The following is an 18821-nucleotide window of genomic DNA, read 5'->3' as shown; positions in this document are numbered from 1 at the left end:
CATCAGGGTTGTGGGGGCCACTTGAGCCAATTCCAGCTGAGACAAGGGGAAAGACAGGTTGCCAGTCCACAACTAACAAAATAACATTTGTGTGGTTTTGGACTGTGAGAGGAAACCAGAGAACTCAGAGAAAAACATGCAAATTCCATTAAAAAAAGGCCCTCGGCCAGATTGGGTCGCTAACCCAGGTCTTGTAGGTGTGAGGCAACTCTGCTGTGTGACCCTGTCCAACTGCTTGTTAATGCAAATATCTCATCAGTCAAAAACATGGCAGCAGCTCAGCGCATTTAGGCGTGTAGACATGGTCAGAGTCAGGATGAAATATGGTATGAGTGACTTTGAGCTCTACATGGTTGACGGTGCCAGACGGGCTTGTCTGAACATCTCAGGAACTGCTGATATACTTGGATTTTCTCTAGGGATTACAGAGAATGGTTTGAAAAGCACCTAAAAAAAAAAGGTCATTTAAATTACAACTCATTACAGCTGAAGTATACAAAAGAGGGACGCGGATGGGCTTCTCCAGCAGCAGACCACTGAGACTTTACAGGGTACCTAATAAAGTGCTACTTAAGTGGACAATAAAAGTTTTGCATAGCCACATATTTTATTCAACAGTAATGTAATTGCCTCCATTAAAATAATATAACAACAACCGTGATGTAAATTGGAGATTGCATACAATCTGTGTATAAGGGTGATCGCAATATTTTCTCTTCCCTTTTCTTGATTGAGTTTTGACTTGACTGGGTGCAAAGCTGATGACAGTACATTCCAGGACCTTGCCGGGTTGGGGGCTTATAGTAATCTGAAGCTTTGTGTGTGTGTGTGTGTGTGTGTGTGCAGTACCCAGAGTGCAGTGACCAGTTGTGAATCAACTACAGAGAAGTAGTTGACAAGTAGGAAACCCCCTTTTCCACTCTGCTCTGTACCCACCTCTCCCTCTGGCTCACACACTGTATTTCTCACAGCATTTTTCTATGACAGCACCAACTACACAGATGCCCAGTCTTCTCCCTTTTCTCTTCCTCCTCTTCTCACACACTCCGTCTCTCCTCCCTTCCTCTCCATCTCGGGGCCTGATATCCGTGCCTCGGGGATTATGACAATGGCCATTTTGTTTTGGGCATCTGGGTCTCCTTGACTTGTTGAGAAATGACTAAGACCAGACACACGACGTCATAGGTGTTGAAAGGACTAATGCCATATTGGCATTACTGATTGCCAGGCTGTTGGCTGAGATGCTACACTCCATTGAGAAGGTCTCAGTATTAGGCTCAAGGGAATTCGCTTAAATACAAGTTGACATTTATTTTGAGGATATTTTGTTATGATATGACTTGCAATGCTCCTCAACCCACTCACGTCACGGGTGAGGAGAATGAGGTAGGGTTTGGAGCGTTGCTTAAAAAAACCCTCATTATCTGAAATGAGCTTAGTTTTTTTTTTTTCTAAGCGTGTTTTTTGGGTGTCAATCAGTTACTGTAACTGCTGCAAGCTCACATTCAGGTCCGTGTTTACAGGCTAAGTATTAAAGTTTCTGCACACATTTGACCATTTTCCTTTCATTTGTTTTACACATTTCAGGGTTCAGGTTCAGGCTTTGCATAAAACAACAACAGCAAAGGAGGGAGTGAGTGATGCTGCATTGTAAAGAGACACAAACACAAGCCAATAAGAATACATAACTTGAATATTACATTACCATGAATATTCATGATGTGATATTCTGACACAAACTATTGCTGGTCCTTGTCTCCTAAAGGAAACTGCTCTTCCGTATTGGCTTTAAAAGGTGATACTATCTCCATACTGTTCTATGCCCATGTGGCATACCAGACATTTTTCTGAAATTGTCCACAGGGACTAGAATGTAAATGTTCAAACATGTTGTTTTGGACATTTTCCATAACCACCACTTCCTAAGTCAAATAGGGAGACGATGTCAAATCCTCCGCGTGCGTGACCCAGGTGTCACCTTTCGCCTAAATGTCGCAGACACTGTCCTCCTACGGTTGTCATATGTGAACAGCATGCCTGTGTACATTTCATTGGCATTTTCCAGAGTTCATGTCTGTCTGTCTGTAGTAACTGAGGTAGCCTAAACCTAGCCTGGCCTGGCCTGCACTGAACCTAAAGTTTTTTTTGCACTGTGGATCACTCACAATAAGACTAGTTCACGCCCTGTGAGCGTGAGTCTATCCCACAGGACCCTGAGGGTTTTCTGTGGGCTGAAGAGTGCACTCACTTTAGTATAATTCTGATGAACATCAGTCTGATTTCAAGATAGAGAGGTCTTTAATCTCAGATTTGAGGGACCCCACCTGGTGAAATCCTAAAGCTAATGTATTGGTTCGACATGTATGGCAGAGATACAGAGCAGTGTCTCCTGTGTTGCAAAGAAAGACAGTGAACGGCTTGTTTCATGTCGCAAACGTGATGACTTTAACAGCTCTCAAGTCTGAAAGTTACACAGCTGTGTATTTAAGCCACAGTGTCTGATATACAAAGGAGCCACTCTCTGCTATTATGGGGGTGAATCAACAATGACGATACTGATGATAATCACATGTTTATGGACAGACAAATCTTTTGTCGGAGCATGATGGCAACGCCGCTGTAATTGCAGAGATCAAGTTTCCTCCTGAGCCTGATATTAACATCCATCCTGAGATATTCTATCACTAGCGTACAGCGTGTGTCTCCTGTGTTCTGTAACTGATCTTACTTCTCTGCGCTGTTCATGACTATACAGATGTGTCCAAATTGTCTATGTGTACTGGTGAGTGGAAAAGAGAGGAAAAAGCTGAGTGAATTAAAGCTCTAGTCAGGCCGCTGTAACATGAAACAAGCTCTTTTATCCTTAGCGTAAAGAACGTATGTGTTGATCACTGTTGATATTGTATAGTGGCCACAAATAAATCAGTGTATGAAAAAAGCTTTCTGTTGTCTGTGAAACTGCAGCCAGTCTTGAATATCTGATATTGCATTCAGGACACATGCGGCATGTTCTGACTTATACATACCATGTTAACTTGAATGTGTTGTATTGATACGTCTGTTTGTAAGTGAGTGTTGTTGCGTGTCTGTTCAAAACAAGTCTCGCCTGTGATTGAGACCTTATTTCTCAATGAGCTTACCTGTAAGAATAGATAAAAACTGAATAGTGCTATTCAGGATGGACGGTAAAAGCTGGTTTGGACGTGGTTTTTAGTCTTTAGTATGAGTATTAGGTATTTAGAAAAACAAAATTCCACCACACTGACAATTACCTGCTGCACTTGAGATGCTGACATGACACACACTTGTTTATTGTTTCATTTACATTGTAAAAGTCACAGCCATCATCTGTCAGTGCTTGTATCCATAACAGTACGTAATGCATTGTTTGATTTCCATTTCAACGCATGCAATAGATGCCTTGAGTATGACATGATGATGTAGGACACGGTAATGTGAAGCAGAGAGCAGTGTCTCTTCAAACAGCGTGCTCATACCTTTTATTGACAAAGATTTCCGTTCGCGCCGCTGCTGTGAATGCTCACTTTTGTAAGGTAACACTGTTGAATTGGGTTTTTGCTTCCAACATAAAAATAAACATTTTTAGTAAGAAAGGTGCAGTTTGTCAGCATGATATCCTACGAAACAATACAAAATATAAGAGTAATGGGCTTAGGGTTGAGTAATAAAAGGACATATTTATACTGCTTATGAATACAGTCTTCCAGCAATGCTGTATTGTAAAGCCAATAAATAAAACAAACAATACTGTACATGGGTCACACAATTGAGTTGTTGCCTCCTGAAACTTGAGGATTTCACATTGGTTTGGTGACAAAAGGCAACACTGTAGCACCACTGAGTACGAAAGCCAGTTTACACAACTTAGACCCATTGCAGGATACTACTCATGTTTCTCCTCATTTTTTTCCCCCCTTTCTTTCTTTCATGTGACAACACAGAACATTCTGCTATTGTCCAGCTATTCAGGAAGCCCACTTATTGATTATTCCCAGTCTGTTTTTTATCAAGCTTCAGATTAAAATGATGTTGTCCTACATGTTTCTTTGAAACATCCCTTTTCATTATCAGACCCCGGAATTCCAATTCATCCAGAATTGCCGCCCACACACACACCAACAGGGCGTATCACGTGTTGTTGCACGGCAGAGCTTGAAAACCTCGTCAGCCATATTCCTCTGTTGGTGTGCCATCACTGGCCTTTGGTTGCCATGGAGATGTTGGGTGTCCTGGGTACAGATCTGTTCAATTACATACGGTATATAAACAAAGCTGGGATTTTTCAGGTTTTCAGTTTCTTTTGGACATGTCAGTCCTATTCACTTTAATCAAGATTCCCATTTTGTTAGTTCCTTCCCATAATTCTCGACTTTATTTGTACTGTCCTGATCATTTTCACGTGTAGTGCTGTCAGCATCGAGTTCTTGTATCCAGATGTCCGGCATCGCAGAGAGAGGAAAGGGCACTGCAACTGCACTTCCACTGAAATGTCCTCTGTTTTCCAGTGCCTGCCACACGCTCAAACAAAAACACTGTCTTTTCAAGCATGGACGTCAAATATAGTCTTTTGTCTAACTACTGATCTGTTGGTGACACAGGCAGAGTCATTTCATGTGATTATAGGTTTGAATTCGAACAGGACTGGCAGCACTGCTTGCCATAGAACTTGTGGTTGCAGACTCCGTGCTGGGGCACCAGGTAACACCAGTTGAAGTAATCCCTACAAGCAAGATCTGTGGGGGGGGGGAAAAAAAGGAATGGATTTTCAGATTTAAATGATGTTTTAGACATAAAAAGAAGCACGATTGTATGCTTCAGTACCTTTCTTCTCAGGCTGTGGGCAGAAGTTGGTATTGCAGGCTTGGGACATTGCAGGTTTAAGATGGAGGGCGCAGCCAGCAGAGGGCTTCCCCTGAGCCAGACACTGGACTGTTCTGGCCTGCACTCCTCCACCACATGTCACCGTGCACTGTAGAGCATGAAGAAAGAAACAAGACCTTGTTGGTGATTTCATTTGACATGCAAAATAACCAGCATTAACACAACCGCAGACGGACAGTGTAAAATAGTGGTCTTTGAATGCGTAATCCTGCGACATGATTTACCTGAGACCATGGAGATGGGTGCCACTCCGGTCGGGACTGAGGTTGTGGTGGATAGGTGCGAAGATTCATGTTCCATCGGTGGACTGGTGGCGTAGTGCGGACAGGACACTCAGCCAGGATGCAGGGCCTCTGGAGCTCTACTGTGGGCTTAGGGACATGGTGGCACTTCTTGGCTGCAAGCTCTCTGTATTTTCCTGCAGTGTCCTTTATTGTGGAAATACAAACGTATTAATGTCAGGCATCCACATGCCATTGTAATACACAAAACCCTTAAAAAAAGAAGTCACGATTCAGTTAAAGTTACTAATTTAATAATTAAGATACAACAGAATTTGAGTCAACGCAGCAAATATTACAGACCTTCTCTGCACATTTAACGAAGCGTGTCTGATAGCCACGACCACAGGTTACTGAACACTGAAATTGGAGGAAGAAAACATGTTCTTATTTGGCAAAAAGAAAAAAAGAAAAATCATACTGCATGACTACTGCTTTATTCAATTTAATTTCATATTCTTTTCATTATTCTTCATTACCGCTGGAGAATTACCTCTTGCCACGTGGAGACAAACCACTGGACTTTTCGTTGTTTCTGGCACCGTTTAATGAAGCAGGATTCTTGACCGACAGGTTTTGGCATGCCTGCGCACACACTGTCTGGCAGTGTGCGTGTCTGGACTCCTGGGTTGGTGCTCGAACACAGCACTGTCCTCTTCCTAAGGCCGTTGCCACACTTGCGAGAACACTGTCAAGTAAAGAGGAGCATGGAGGTGATGGTCCTTGACAATTTGTCTATGACTACATATATATATATATATATATATATATATATATACACATATATATACACTTCATAATAAATGTCATAAAACTAACATGGTAATGGACGCAGAAGGGAAATTCACAAGATAAATGAAATTTGTGTCAAAATTCAAATTTGTTTCCCTGATAATTTCCTCCGAAAATGATATTGTGCAGCAACAGCACAGTTAATAATGAATAATAATGGATAGTAACTGAATGGTATCAATGTCAAGTACATTTCTAGTATATTAATCATTTTAGAGTTTGTCTTTCCAATTCCACTTAACCAAGAGTAAGGATTTATAAAAATTAATTCAAGATTGGACATAATGGGGCTATTAAATGACTCGAGCATAGCAAGCCTCAGGCAAAAGAGCTTAACAAGCCAAGTATGCTCAGTCTGTTACATATCCTTGCATTACTCACATGGTGACTTATTGTGCTTATTGGGCTAAAATTCTCCAATATTCCCTTTGAGCTGATGCACTCATCTTATGGCACAGCCTAAATAAAGATCACTTCTCTGGGTAAATGGGAAACTGGAGAGTGTGTAAACTAGAGAGAACGTGAACCGGACACCTTTTGTGACAGGTAGTTAGGGACAAAAAGAAGTGGTTTCACAGTGAGACGTAACTTTATATGAATTGGACTGAGAACAAAACATCAGTGGGCACATTCACGTTTCTATGGCCCTGAGATCATGGTCATAAAGTGTGGTGAAGCCATCAAGGCTTTAAGGTTCACTTAGCAACACAGTGTGTAAAGCAGATTTGCAGATTTCTCCCGCGGAGTGCCACCGCCGCAGTGCGTCGTTCGTACATCAGTGTAAATGACTGAAAAGGCACATTCCTTCACATGTGGCCAGATCACTTTCACACATGCTCACCTGTGACCATGGCCCAGTCGTCCACACTGGGGGACAACTATGTGTATTGCAGGCCTGTCTCCTGGCTGGGATGGGCTGGGCACACTGAGAGTCAGCCAGGGCATCTGTGTTGGCCTGGTTGGTTCTCTGGACACACTGGACCTGTCGAATCTGCTCTCCTCCTCCACAGCTGCGGCTGCACACGCCCCACTCTCCGACAGACCAGCTGTGACAACACAACACAAGGCTGCCGAGTCAAAAATCACACCTCGTCAATCACTCACTCAGACAGGTCAGCGGGAATCTGCAATTCAGTGACATGATAACTGTCCTGTAACAGCGGCTGCAGGAGACTCCACCTCTTCTTTTCACTGCCAGTTACCTGCAGTTCTTTCTGCAGGTCACTCTTCCTCAGACATCTTCAAAATAGAAACATACTGCATGTACTGTATAATAATAATAGCAAATCACGCTTATTAATAGACCAGACATCATTTTTAACACCGGTGCTCATATATCGCTGACATCAGACACTGTTGCAGGGTCCAGACCAGACGTTTGTTCATGGCTCACTGGCTGCAAAGCAAGTCACAACAGCCGGAACACCAGACAGTAATTTAAACCCCACTGCACCATTTTAAGCCACCTCAAGCCTAAACTTAGCCACCATTACTACTAAAGCTACACGACACACTTCATTTATATAATTGGTTTGTGCTGACAATGTGTTGGCACCTCCACAATATGCTGTATATTAAGCATCTTTTATTTTAATGCTTCGCCAACACACACAGTCCTACAGTCCTGACAAAGTGTGAGGTTTTTATTTTTACTTTGTTTTGCTTTCAGCACTGCATGCCACACGTCACACGCTGCCAAATCCTCTAATCTCCCGTCCCGTCGCTCTTCCTCAAAGCTTCACTGTATCTACACCATCCTCGCATTAACTTCACACTGTAATCTGGTGCAGTATCAATAACGATAGGTGGACACATTTCATCCGTCCTCATCGTACGGGACATGACTTTTCAGGAGGAAGACAATGATCGAAGGATGTGGGGAATAGAGAGATGAGGACTCCTGTTCAGCTGCTCAAAAGGGTTGTCATGATAAAGATTTCCAAGTCAGTCAATATTGTTAAATATTGTCACAAACGCTAGATGCTTTGCCCTTGAGTACAATTTAAAGAAATAAATGAATTGCGGTGATGTTTTTATGGAAAGAAAACAAACACAGAAATATTACTGTTATACTTATTAGCCGTTGGCACAGAAATAGGAGTGAAAGCATCATAAAAATCCAGTTTAAGTCAGTGAATTTTTTAGCTTTTTTTTCCATGTATGCACATTTACCAATTTGCTAAAGTATGCTCATCATATTTCAAGTACTTAATTAGCTCTTATTCTGCTTTTTGCACAGAAATGTCAAGTATATTTATCTGACCTACGATGCAAAAGGTTGCAACGTGGCGCACGATGAAGGCGACACTTCAGAGCTTTCCTTTTTACTGAATGTCATTAACTTGTGGCACTGATTTATCCCCCTTATGACCTCACTGAAATGACATATACTGATAAAAGTAACATCAAAGTATAGACCACCATGTGATCCATCCGGTGGATGAGCAAATGTCATACCCTTTGGACAGAAGCAGATGGGATCAGATTTAATGTGGACAGAGTGTCAAATAGCCTCTGTGATCTAAATGAATCTGTCTAGATTCTCTGCAGGGGCATTAAATAACCTCTGACCAGTGTTTATGGCAGTGCGTGTTTGCACTTTTATGTTGCAAGGGTGCGCTTGTTTCTGCACATCCACTCTACGAGACACAGAATGATATCATGCTCTAAATGCAAGTGACCACCGAAAACCTTTTTCCATGATGTAACGCGTGTCTAGTCCAACTTGGTGGGTGCAGACACAGCAAAATGAAAGATGTGCAGGGCCTCAGAATAGTGTGACCTGCAGAGATGGACTGGTGACCACAGTCAGTCTGTCAGTCTAGACGAGTAAGCATGTTTGGGTCGCTCCGGCACATGTTTTGTCTTCGCTCAAAGTTCATGCACATGCTTAAAGGCGCCGTAAGAAAGTGATGCGTTTTGAAAAACATGTTCCGGAAAACATAACGATTGGATACTATGTTTGTCATGAAGCGTCAGCTTTGTTCACGTTTTTGTTCTGCTTAGTTTAGTTATCGTGTTAGTTTAGGTTTAAAGTCTCGTTAAGTTCATGTCACTTTTGATTTTCACTTCCCCTTTTATTTTGGTAAATGTCATGTCTTCCTGTCTCGTAGTTCCCTCAGTTGTTTTGACACATCTCCACTAATTCCCTCATGCACTTCACCTGGTGATCCTTAAGTAATCAATAGCACCTGCCCTTGATTCCCTCTCCCCTGTATAGTTTCCCCAGTTTTTTGTCCTTTGCCAGTGTGTTGTTTATGCTCCTAGAGTTCATGTCAGGTCCCAAATTGGTTTCGTCTTAGCGCAAGCGTCAAGTCAAGTCTTGTTTGTTCTCCTTCTGAAAAGAAGTGATTTTGTTTTTTCTCCTAGTATAGTCTAGTTTAGTTTTTCCGTCTGTAAAGAAGTGATTTTGTTTGTGTCTGCCTTTTCAAGAGGAGAATAAAGACTCTTGAAATCAGTCACCGTGCCTCCTGTCTCAGTGTAGTTACATGATTAAACCATAAAACTCTGGTAAAGTGAAATGCACAAACTAATGTGACCATCACAATCCCACATTATGAACGTTTGATGCAGATTTGAATCAATAAGGAAAAGACAAGTTTTCTAATATTATCGTAACTTCTTGCTGTAACATGAGAATTCTGCTGTGTTCGATTCGGAGCGGGATCATTTCTGGATTTAATAGGGTTGATGAGGCTTGAAGCCAGTCAGAATGCGTTCAGATAACTGTCATGATTTGATAATAGGTTCCTCTCACCGCTTTAAGAATGTAGTGCTGTAATGTAATACATGAAATTCCTGGGTATTCCAATAACATCGTGTAATTTCACTGACTGCATTACTGGAGTATTACTTCAGAACAGCTGTAATACACTAAGAGCTACACTCGTCTGGGTAAATTTCACATATTTGAGGTAAATCGTGATTTCCAGAGGCGTCCACTAAACAACATAACTTCTATTCTTTTTAAAAACACAAAACAGCAGTGGGGCCACGCAGTGCCTTTCTGCGTGGACTTTGCATGTTCTCCCTGTGTGTGCATGATCGTTCTCTGGGTTCTCCGGCTTCCTCCCATAGTCCAAAAACATGCAGAGGTTAATTGGACACTCTACACTGGCCATAGGTGAATCACTTGTAGACATGCTTGTGCCTCCAAGACTCCCAAGACCATTGCGTTATACCTTAAATACAATTAAGGCAGGGAGCACTGTACCTCACTGTTACATTGTTAAATCGTTCCCCTATAACAGATGGAGGTCCCCATAACATTCAGGATTCCTGGAACACATTCACACACACACACACACGGAGAGAGAGAACAGAAACGTGTGCTTGCACATAGACACACTTTTTAACTAAGCAGCACCAGCTGCAGATAATGAAGGAGGAAGGCCAAAGAGATGAGTGTAAACAATTGTGAGGTTACTTTACAAACATGATTATCACTCCTTCCTCAACTCAGTGTAAACACACACATCCATTAGTGAGTGAAGGCTGATAAGAGCAGTGTGTGTGTAACTTTGTAACGGTGGATTAAGAGAGAGAGAGAGACGGTGAAAGAAAAAAAGTGGTGAGAAATGTCAGAGCGGTGCATCTAAGATAACCTCACGAGAGCAGGGGGGGAGCTGTAAAAAAAACAAAAAAAAATCAGCATATTTATAAATGACTTTTAAAAGTTACAGACAGCGAGACAAATAAGCAGCTAGTGTGTGCGAGTGTTTGTCATTAAGCCACAATCCCATTAATCCCTGCTGAGGGATTGGACGTGCTGCAGCTGGAGCCCAGTTTAGATTGAATGACATTTGGTGGAAGCAGTCTCTGTGTGTGTGTGTGTGTAGGGCTGAAGATGTCTCACAACTGACCTCAAAGGCTTTAACGGTGCCTCAGCAGCGACAAACACTAAGATTGTTGTACACTAAGGGCAAAGGGGCAAAAAAGCCCCCCCCCCGCAAATGATGGCAAATATTGAGACAAAAGTGTACACGTGTGTGCTTTGAGCCTCTGTCTCTACAGGACAGTCCTCAGGGACACGGTTACTCATTCATTTAGATGATCCAACACACCTGATTCCAATGGTCAACTCATCAACAAGCTTGATGCAAGCCTGGTAACGACCCATTCATTTGAATCAGCTGTGTTGGAGCGGGAAACTTTCGGGGCAGTGGGTCCCCAGCACCAGGATTGAGAAATACTGTTTTAAGTGGTGAGTAAGCATGTTAAGTGCTGAGCTGTCTGAAAATGAGACAGTCACTGTCTGAGGCTGCCAGGTAATGACAGTGTGATCGCACACCGTACATGTCTACATAAGGTTTGAATTGTTTGGCTTGTTGACACAAATGGAAAAAGCATGAGCAAGAGTTTCTTTATTGTTTTCCCCTGATCTACAGAATATCCTTCTCTCTCATTTAATTTAAAGTCTATACATTTCTTTCTTTCACCAATAATCAAGTTTTCCAGTGTGAAACATAATAGAAAATTACATTTATAGCACAAGCTGGCACCAAAGTTAGAGTTATTAAGCCTATAGATGTATTTATCAGTAAAGTAATGGATTACTGCAGGAAGTTAAGACCCCTTTATGAACAAATTACATGCAGCAGAAGATTTGCCCTCAAAAATGGGCAGATTGCGCTGAATTGAATCTGCTTTTTATGCAACATTCTCATCAGTTTCCTTCCAAATCCAAGTTAACCTTCACCAAAACTGCCCAACTTTTTTAATTACTCACACAAGTCTAACTTACCACTGTATTTATAAGAGTGGGCTCCAGACCTGAAATCGCTTGCGACGTGTTTGCCTGATGAGCATACAGTCGATAGTTTTTCTTTTCATCTGTGCCACTTCACATATTGTTGTGATTTCTGAAGCTAACCCACAGAGCTAAAATATTTACATGAAGTAGTCCTTTTGTCATCTTATGTCAGTGGTGAAGTTTATAAAAGTAGACTTTAGGTGATTTTCAGTAGTAGCCGTCCTGACATAATTTCTTGTAATCCTGGCAGTGGTGCACTGTACTCACTGTACCAGCTTTTGCAAACGTGTGACAGTGAAATAAAATAGAAAAGACAGCACAATATGACAAATGACTACACAAAATGACACACTGAACCACAATCATGTCATCATGATTTTTAAAATGCCTTACCTAACACACTGGAGGACACCGCCTCCCTTTCAGACAGCTTTACATATGTGTTTTCCGTCAACACCATCACTACTTTAATATGAGTGATTATGAGGCAGCTCTGTGGTCATCAGACACAGGCCTTTCCTAGGATACCTGTTCCAAAACGGAGACATACAAAAACCAAGCGAGAGGGAAATATTGACATTCGTAGACACTGCTCGGAAATGTTTTTAGCAGCTGTTGGTTTCTATAAAACATGAGATAAATGGTATGTCACTGGGATTCCATGATTTCAGCACGATTACTGAATACTGACGCCTTGTAGATAATGCATCCCCCGGTTTTTTGAAGCAGGTGCTGGGACGCCTCCAAAGGAATGCATATTGAGAGAGGGATGACTTCATAAGCAGAAGGGGAGGTACTGAGAAAAGCACATTGGCATCTGGGCTAATAGATTGTTTTGGCTTTGGACTTGTGACTGCACTGATTTCAGGGTGGGTTGCAGAAGGGACACTTTGATGAGAAAGTTTGGGATGAGGGTAAGCGTCGCAGTAACAAGACACCACCTACTCCCCTGCCTCGTGTGTGTGTGTGTGTATGCGTGTGTGTGCCAGACAACAGCTGACGGTCAGTCACTCTACTCTTGGCAACATGATGCCAACATCACAAGAATCAGACATCATGGCCGTGTGTATGCTGTGCACGTTACATTACGTATACTTAGAAACAGAATCGATGTTGCTAATACAGAAATGACTAAACCACACCATCTCCTATTTCTGACACCACTATTAACCATTGAAGCAACATTCGAGGTACTCCTTTCCATCAACAAAGATGCAAACAGGTGTAACAGTGCCGCTCTATACCATAGCCTTCTTATATAACAAGAGTTCACACAGCATTTTTAGTGGCTTGGCTTGGCTACAACAAAATGAAACTACATGCCGGGGACAAAGTCACATTTCGACATTCAGCACACGTAGCACTGACAAGGATGAGGTCAGTGTCTCGGCAAAGCTCTACTCTTCACACAAAAAAGAGGTAGAACTTGTCAACACTTTCCATTTTATTTGCAAGAATTTGGCTGACATTTCCGACCATTACTGATAGTGTACATGGGAATAGGGAGAATTGAGGCACATAGGAATTGACTCTTAAACAGCAGCTGTCAAAGGCCTCTGGATGCCTTCTCTACTTCTCTGTGAGAGATGAGCAGCTGCATATGTACTACTCCTTATTTATCCATCAAACTCATGAGTCATAATTGTCATTTTTGTTTCTTATTGCAGCGAGGAATTCCCTTCATTTGGTTTGTAGTGGTCCATAATAAGAACGCGAAGCATCAAATCATAGAGGAAGTGCATGGTAAAAAACATTATCAAGCATTTATTGCCTTATTTCAGACTAAGTATTCAATAATCAAATGATTGCTAAACCATAATCCTGGTCCTGGGGACCCACTGTCCTGCATGTTTTAGGTGTTTCCCTGCTCCAACACACCTGATCTCAGCAAAAAGCCTGGTAATGACCCATTTATTTGAATCATGTGTGTTGGAGCAGGGAGACATCTCAATCATGCAGGGCAGTGGGTCCCCAGGACCAGGATTGGAAAGCACTGCTCCATACAATGAAGCAGTGTGCATGGAGTTGTAGTAAGAATAATACACAGCATTTGGAAAGTTACCATTTTCAAAACTAGAAACCGAAAAATCAGTTATACTGTGTGTTATATAGCCCAGTGATAGCATACCACATTACTCACATTAGTAACCAATGGAGTATTTACTTCAAGGCAGAGAAAATGATTCATGCTGCAATATACATTGTTGGGGTTACCAGTGTTAAAACTGGCAGATGAGAATTAGGGGAATATCCCTTCAATATCACAAAATATTTTCATATCCATGCAGGTTAGAATATAACATACTGTGGGAAGGACTCTCACACATCACATTTAAGATCATTTGTTGGAAATGGTGGCCACAAGAGAAGTAACCTGTTATGCATCCTTATGGTATTGCACCAGTGACCTTCTCCTGCAAAAGTTATATAGCCCCGAGAGATTCAGTTAGCATGATTTCTTGCAAAGTGTTATCCAACTGTACTTGAAGAAAATGCACTCGGGGGAAGTAATACCTCATGCAACAGCTGTTGTAGGAATGACACACTGCATCTCCACTTGTCACTGCGCTGATTTGATGGGTATTTAGAGGTTCCGTGGCCAATTATCCGTTGTAAATTTGATACAACTACATCCCCAAAAATGATCAAACCAACATTTCACGTCACGGTTGATATATGTGCACGTTCAGCTGTTACAAAAAAAACATGTTCATGAAATCTTATCATCAGCAACAAAAGATCAAATTTCACCAATTTGTTTTCTGACCAGGATTTTACCCATCGTGACAAAGTCCAGAGCAGCAGAGACAAGGGAGGGACATTCCCCTGTGTGTGTGTGTGTGAGAGAGTGTTAATACATGTCCTGTCTGTCAGTGGGTGTACCACTCCCTATGATGTCCACAGCAGTGGACCATGTTGACTGATCTTTGTTCCTCTGCCCTGTCCCTGTGTGTCTCTGGTATATAGACAGTGACCGAACCAACTGAGCTGAGCCAAAATCCCATGGAACCACGCCTTGAAACCACAGAATCATTTATGGGTCTTGCTCCCACTCTTGTTCCGTCTGGTGTCTTCATAAATCATGGAGAGACAGCAGGGCTGTTATACAACATGCTGAGAATCCCACTTGGCCACAGCAACCTGGTTGAACCTCAACCTATGATAACATTTCCTATTTTGGTTCCCAACTGCAAATGGATCTTATGCTAAGACTCACCAACTTTGGAAATGGACCAACATGTCCCACCATAATATCATCATCAGTGAAGTTTGTGAACAGAAGAGTCCAAGCATACACACACACAAACACATCTAGAACTAAAAAAGACCCTTATAGGTCTTGACAGGTTCAGGGAACTAGAGTTCTGTGAGTTTTGGTCCCACAGTGATGCTACAAGTGAAATGATCGACGAGTCCTTGGCCTGTTGTAGTGAACTAACACAGAATCTAACAGTTCCTGACATTTTGTGGGGAATCATTCTGAAGTGGATGAAGACATAAGCAGGATAACAAGTAGAACTTCCCATGTCTTCGCTGTGTCTCACACGCAAGTTGTGGCCAAAATGAAGGAAGACAGAGGAAAATGTCATCATGGTAGAACAGGTGTTTGACTGTTTGACTGGGCTGGGAATGGGTGGAGGATAAGGTTAATGCTGGCTGCTATCTGCTCACCTTCGTATGAGCAGATAGGGTGGGAAGTTTGGAAGAGTTGACTTAACAGATAAACTGCTTTTCGAGGCAATTGCACGTCAAGAAATTACAGAGCAGATTTGTAGGTGTTGAAGACTACTAACACTTGGAGTACATGAGAATCAAGGTGAAGGGAGCACGGAAAATGGAGAGAATATTCTTGACTAGCATGCTAAGCTTGGTGAACTATCTCAAGCTTTTTGGCACATGGCACCCTTAAAGTGAACTTCTGCCTTCTCCCAGCATGAACACGCATGAACAAAATGTTGAGCTCCTGCAGCCAACAATCTTTTTGGCTACCACATAACCCACTCAGGACACGTTATAGCTCTTCAAATCGAACAAATGAATAACTGACATACCCTGAAGTTTCAAAGTCCAGAGGGACCAGACTTTTTCTCATGTTCTATCCAAATAAGAAACAATAATGATTTTTTTGCATGGTCTAAATAGTTTTAATCATGTTCAGATTGAGACAAGTAAAAAAAAAACCCTGATATGTTGATAAGGTAATTTACAGATCTTCAACCTTTGACTTTACTATGGTCTGCTCCACAGCTAAAGGATTCTGTTACTACGGCTGTACACAACAATAACATATAAAAAAAGCTTCGGGTCTGACCTGGCAGGACATGGTTGGGTGCTGCAGGGCATCAGTCCAGTAGATGGTTTTGATCTGGGATTGCAGTAAGAAGCGTTAACCTGCACTCGCAAGTCTTTGTAACAGGCAGACCTGGTGTTCATCTGACCTGTATGGGTAAAACGTCGATAAGTTAAGGCACATCACAATGCAACAAAAAGAGAAATGAATTACAATCTGAACGATAGAAACATTGACATATCGTCTAGTGGTAAATTATTTAAATATTAAATTCTGGAAGCCATGAAAACATTTAGGATGTCTAAATTGGATTTAATTTCTCAGACAAGAATACAAATCAAAACATTTGCAATATCTTAAATTCTGGAATATGTATTTCCAACCAGGTGTTGCCTAAAAGCATAATTACATGTTTGATTTATGTGAACATTTAATTCCAGGTAAACAGATATCCAGGTTGGTATTTGGCCTTAGGTAAGGTCAGTCTACACATCCCAACTCATACAGGTCAGTGAGTCAGTCACACTCTTTAATAACAACCCCCAACTCGTCATAACCTGCAATCAGAAAACAAAGGGGGGAACTGAACTGCTGCAGACCACAACTTTAACCTGGAGGGTCAATCAACACTAGGGGCTTTGTTCACACTCGTGAAGCCAAGCAAATGCACATGCATGCACTACACACACACACTTATCTAATCTCTGCCCTCGGATCACAGTGTCAGGGACTTCTTAGGTCATTATAACAGACTTTGCATGAGTCTGTATGTGTATACTAGTTTAATACCAAGCCTTTGGTGGGACAAGGGACACTGGTCAAAGCAATGCATGTGTGCATGTGTGTGCTTGCTTGCTTGCTTTAACATATTTGTGTGTGTGTGTGTAATAGCAGGTCTCCAGTAGAAAAAGAAGAGGTCCCACCAGTTGGAAACAAGAGCTACTAATGTTGCCTCACTAATGATGGGAACGCTCCTCTCTCCATTTAACCTGCAGCTAAAGGTCTTATTATAGATCAGACAGGCCAGACTAAGCTTCAGATGCTTGTCCATTGATCTACAAACGGTCCTTTTGATCTGTTCAAGTTTGAAAAGCGGTGAATTGTCCTTTTTCATCAAAGCAATAGGCTTTGAAAAAAAAGAATCTAGAAGTATATCAAGGAACAAAACACAAAAAAAACTGATGGCAACATGTCAATGCACAATGTCTGCTGTGACAGGATGCCCCCAATTTTACGATTCACTGTTAATCTTTATCAATTATTTGTTTTCTTTTCCTCTAGTGTCTAAACTTGCTGAGTGAGGACAGATATATATGTGTAGAATTACTTTTTTGGATGACTTTAGGGTGACACTTTTCCCACTCTGGATTCTGTTTCCAAAAAATATCGTTTCAGGGCTCATAAAACTACGATAAAACACCTAATGTGGATTCACCTACACTCGTTTCCGTGTGGACAGGCCCTAAGCTTCCAATATATCGATCATTGCAGTTTTTAAAACACATTTATATGAATATGCAACATCTGTCTAACATGATAAGGCTACTTTTTGGCATTCACGTTTGTACAAAATGTACCTCCAGCACATGTCGCTGAACACTGGGAGCGTATGATGGCCCACGAGTAATTGTGTTTGATGTGATTCTTTTTCTCATCGGCTTTCTTCAGAGTGTATTCCCAACGCACACCGGGGTTCCAACCCTGCAACAATATCTACAAGACACAAGAATACAGTAAGAATGTTGACATGAAAGACGCAAACAAGTCAAGTCATAATTGCACAATACGACAACGGTATATTCAAATCCATTTGGTCTGATCAAAGTAATAAACTATGTCACCTACTTCTATGACTAGTGTCTCATTGGTGGGGCCAGTTGAGAAGAGGCTCTCTGGTCTGTTATAGGGTCTCTTGTATTCAAAAATGGCACCAGCAATGGAGTGTCGCCCTGGCCAGTCCACTGTCCAGTGTCCGTTCAGGAAGTAGCGTCTCTGTGTGTCCCTGACAGCCAGGTATGAGCTGGAGGTATTCAGCTCAACCACGCGGATACTCTGAGCCCCTGCTGGGATGGTGACCACTCCATAGTACTCTGAGGAAGACAACAAACAATAACATGATGTAGCTTTTGAAACATGTTGAACATCATGGAAACCAGTAAACGGAACAGTTTAATCTCTATGTCTTACGGTTAGTATAATGTTGCTTGGTGTACTGTCCTTTGTAGATCTTGCAGGTGGAGTTGTCTCCTTTACACACCCCACAAGCATCAGGCACAGCGGAGGAGGCCAACACATGGTCGCATCCAACTCGCTGCATGTGGAACAAAGACATCATTACTTTTTTGCCAGAAAAGAAATGTCCAGAACAAACATTAAATGCAACTTTACATCGTATAGAGTAATAATAAATTAAAACAGCTCAGATCTAACCATCAGTCATCCCCTTACTGACAGCTCAGACATTTTTGATTTTCATTGGGTTTGAAGTAATAGTGAGAAACAGCACAACAAGGGTGTCTACTGATGTTCTCTACTGCTTAAACATTTCTTAAGATTTATAGCTCGGCTTCAAAGATGCTACACATGATATCATCTTCAAGGACATCCAGTGCAAACTCCACAAGCTTTGCAATGCTCTCTTCCTCTGTTTTTAAGTATTACCTCACACAGCCCGTCGATGCAGACGTTATTGCTGTCCTGGGAGCAGAGTGTCCCATCCTTAACTTTACTGGCCAAAGCAAAGAAGAAATCATAACCTTCAGCAAAGCAGTACAGCTTACAAACATCTTGATCTGCAAGGAAA

The 18821-nt window shown here is 41.8% G+C and overlaps 1 protein-coding gene across 1 annotated transcript in view; it reads right to left on the bottom strand.

Moving 5' to 3' along the window:
* Nucleotides 1-1595: 1595 nt before the first annotated feature.
* The window catches only part of LOC122774210 (A disintegrin and metalloproteinase with thrombospondin motifs 16), a 48294-nt gene continuing 31068 nt past the window's right edge, over nt 1596-18821 (bottom strand). The window contains exons 14-24 of the mRNA XM_044033292.1: nt 18680-18810; nt 18206-18329; nt 17864-18108; nt 17596-17731; nt 16040-16166; nt 6817-7021; nt 5677-5871; nt 5487-5543; nt 5127-5330; nt 4843-4990; nt 1596-4754 (exon numbers count right to left, since the gene is read on the bottom strand). Coding sequence (XP_043889227.1) covers nt 4639-4754; nt 4843-4990; nt 5127-5330; nt 5487-5543; nt 5677-5871; nt 6817-7021; nt 16040-16166; nt 17596-17731; nt 17864-18108; nt 18206-18329; nt 18680-18810 — 1688 coding nt within the window. The 3' untranslated portion in view covers nt 1596-4638. The remainder of the gene's footprint in view (nt 4755-4842; nt 4991-5126; nt 5331-5486; nt 5544-5676; nt 5872-6816; nt 7022-16039; nt 16167-17595; nt 17732-17863; nt 18109-18205; nt 18330-18679; nt 18811-18821) is intronic.

Source organism: Solea senegalensis, linkage group LG9, assembly GCF_019176455.1.
Source record: "Solea senegalensis isolate Sse05_10M linkage group LG9, IFAPA_SoseM_1, whole genome shotgun sequence".
Lineage (NCBI taxonomy): Eukaryota > Metazoa > Chordata > Actinopteri > Pleuronectiformes > Soleidae > Solea > Solea senegalensis.
Note: the sequence above shows the minus strand (reverse complement) of the source record. Positions and strands in the feature narration are given on the sequence as shown.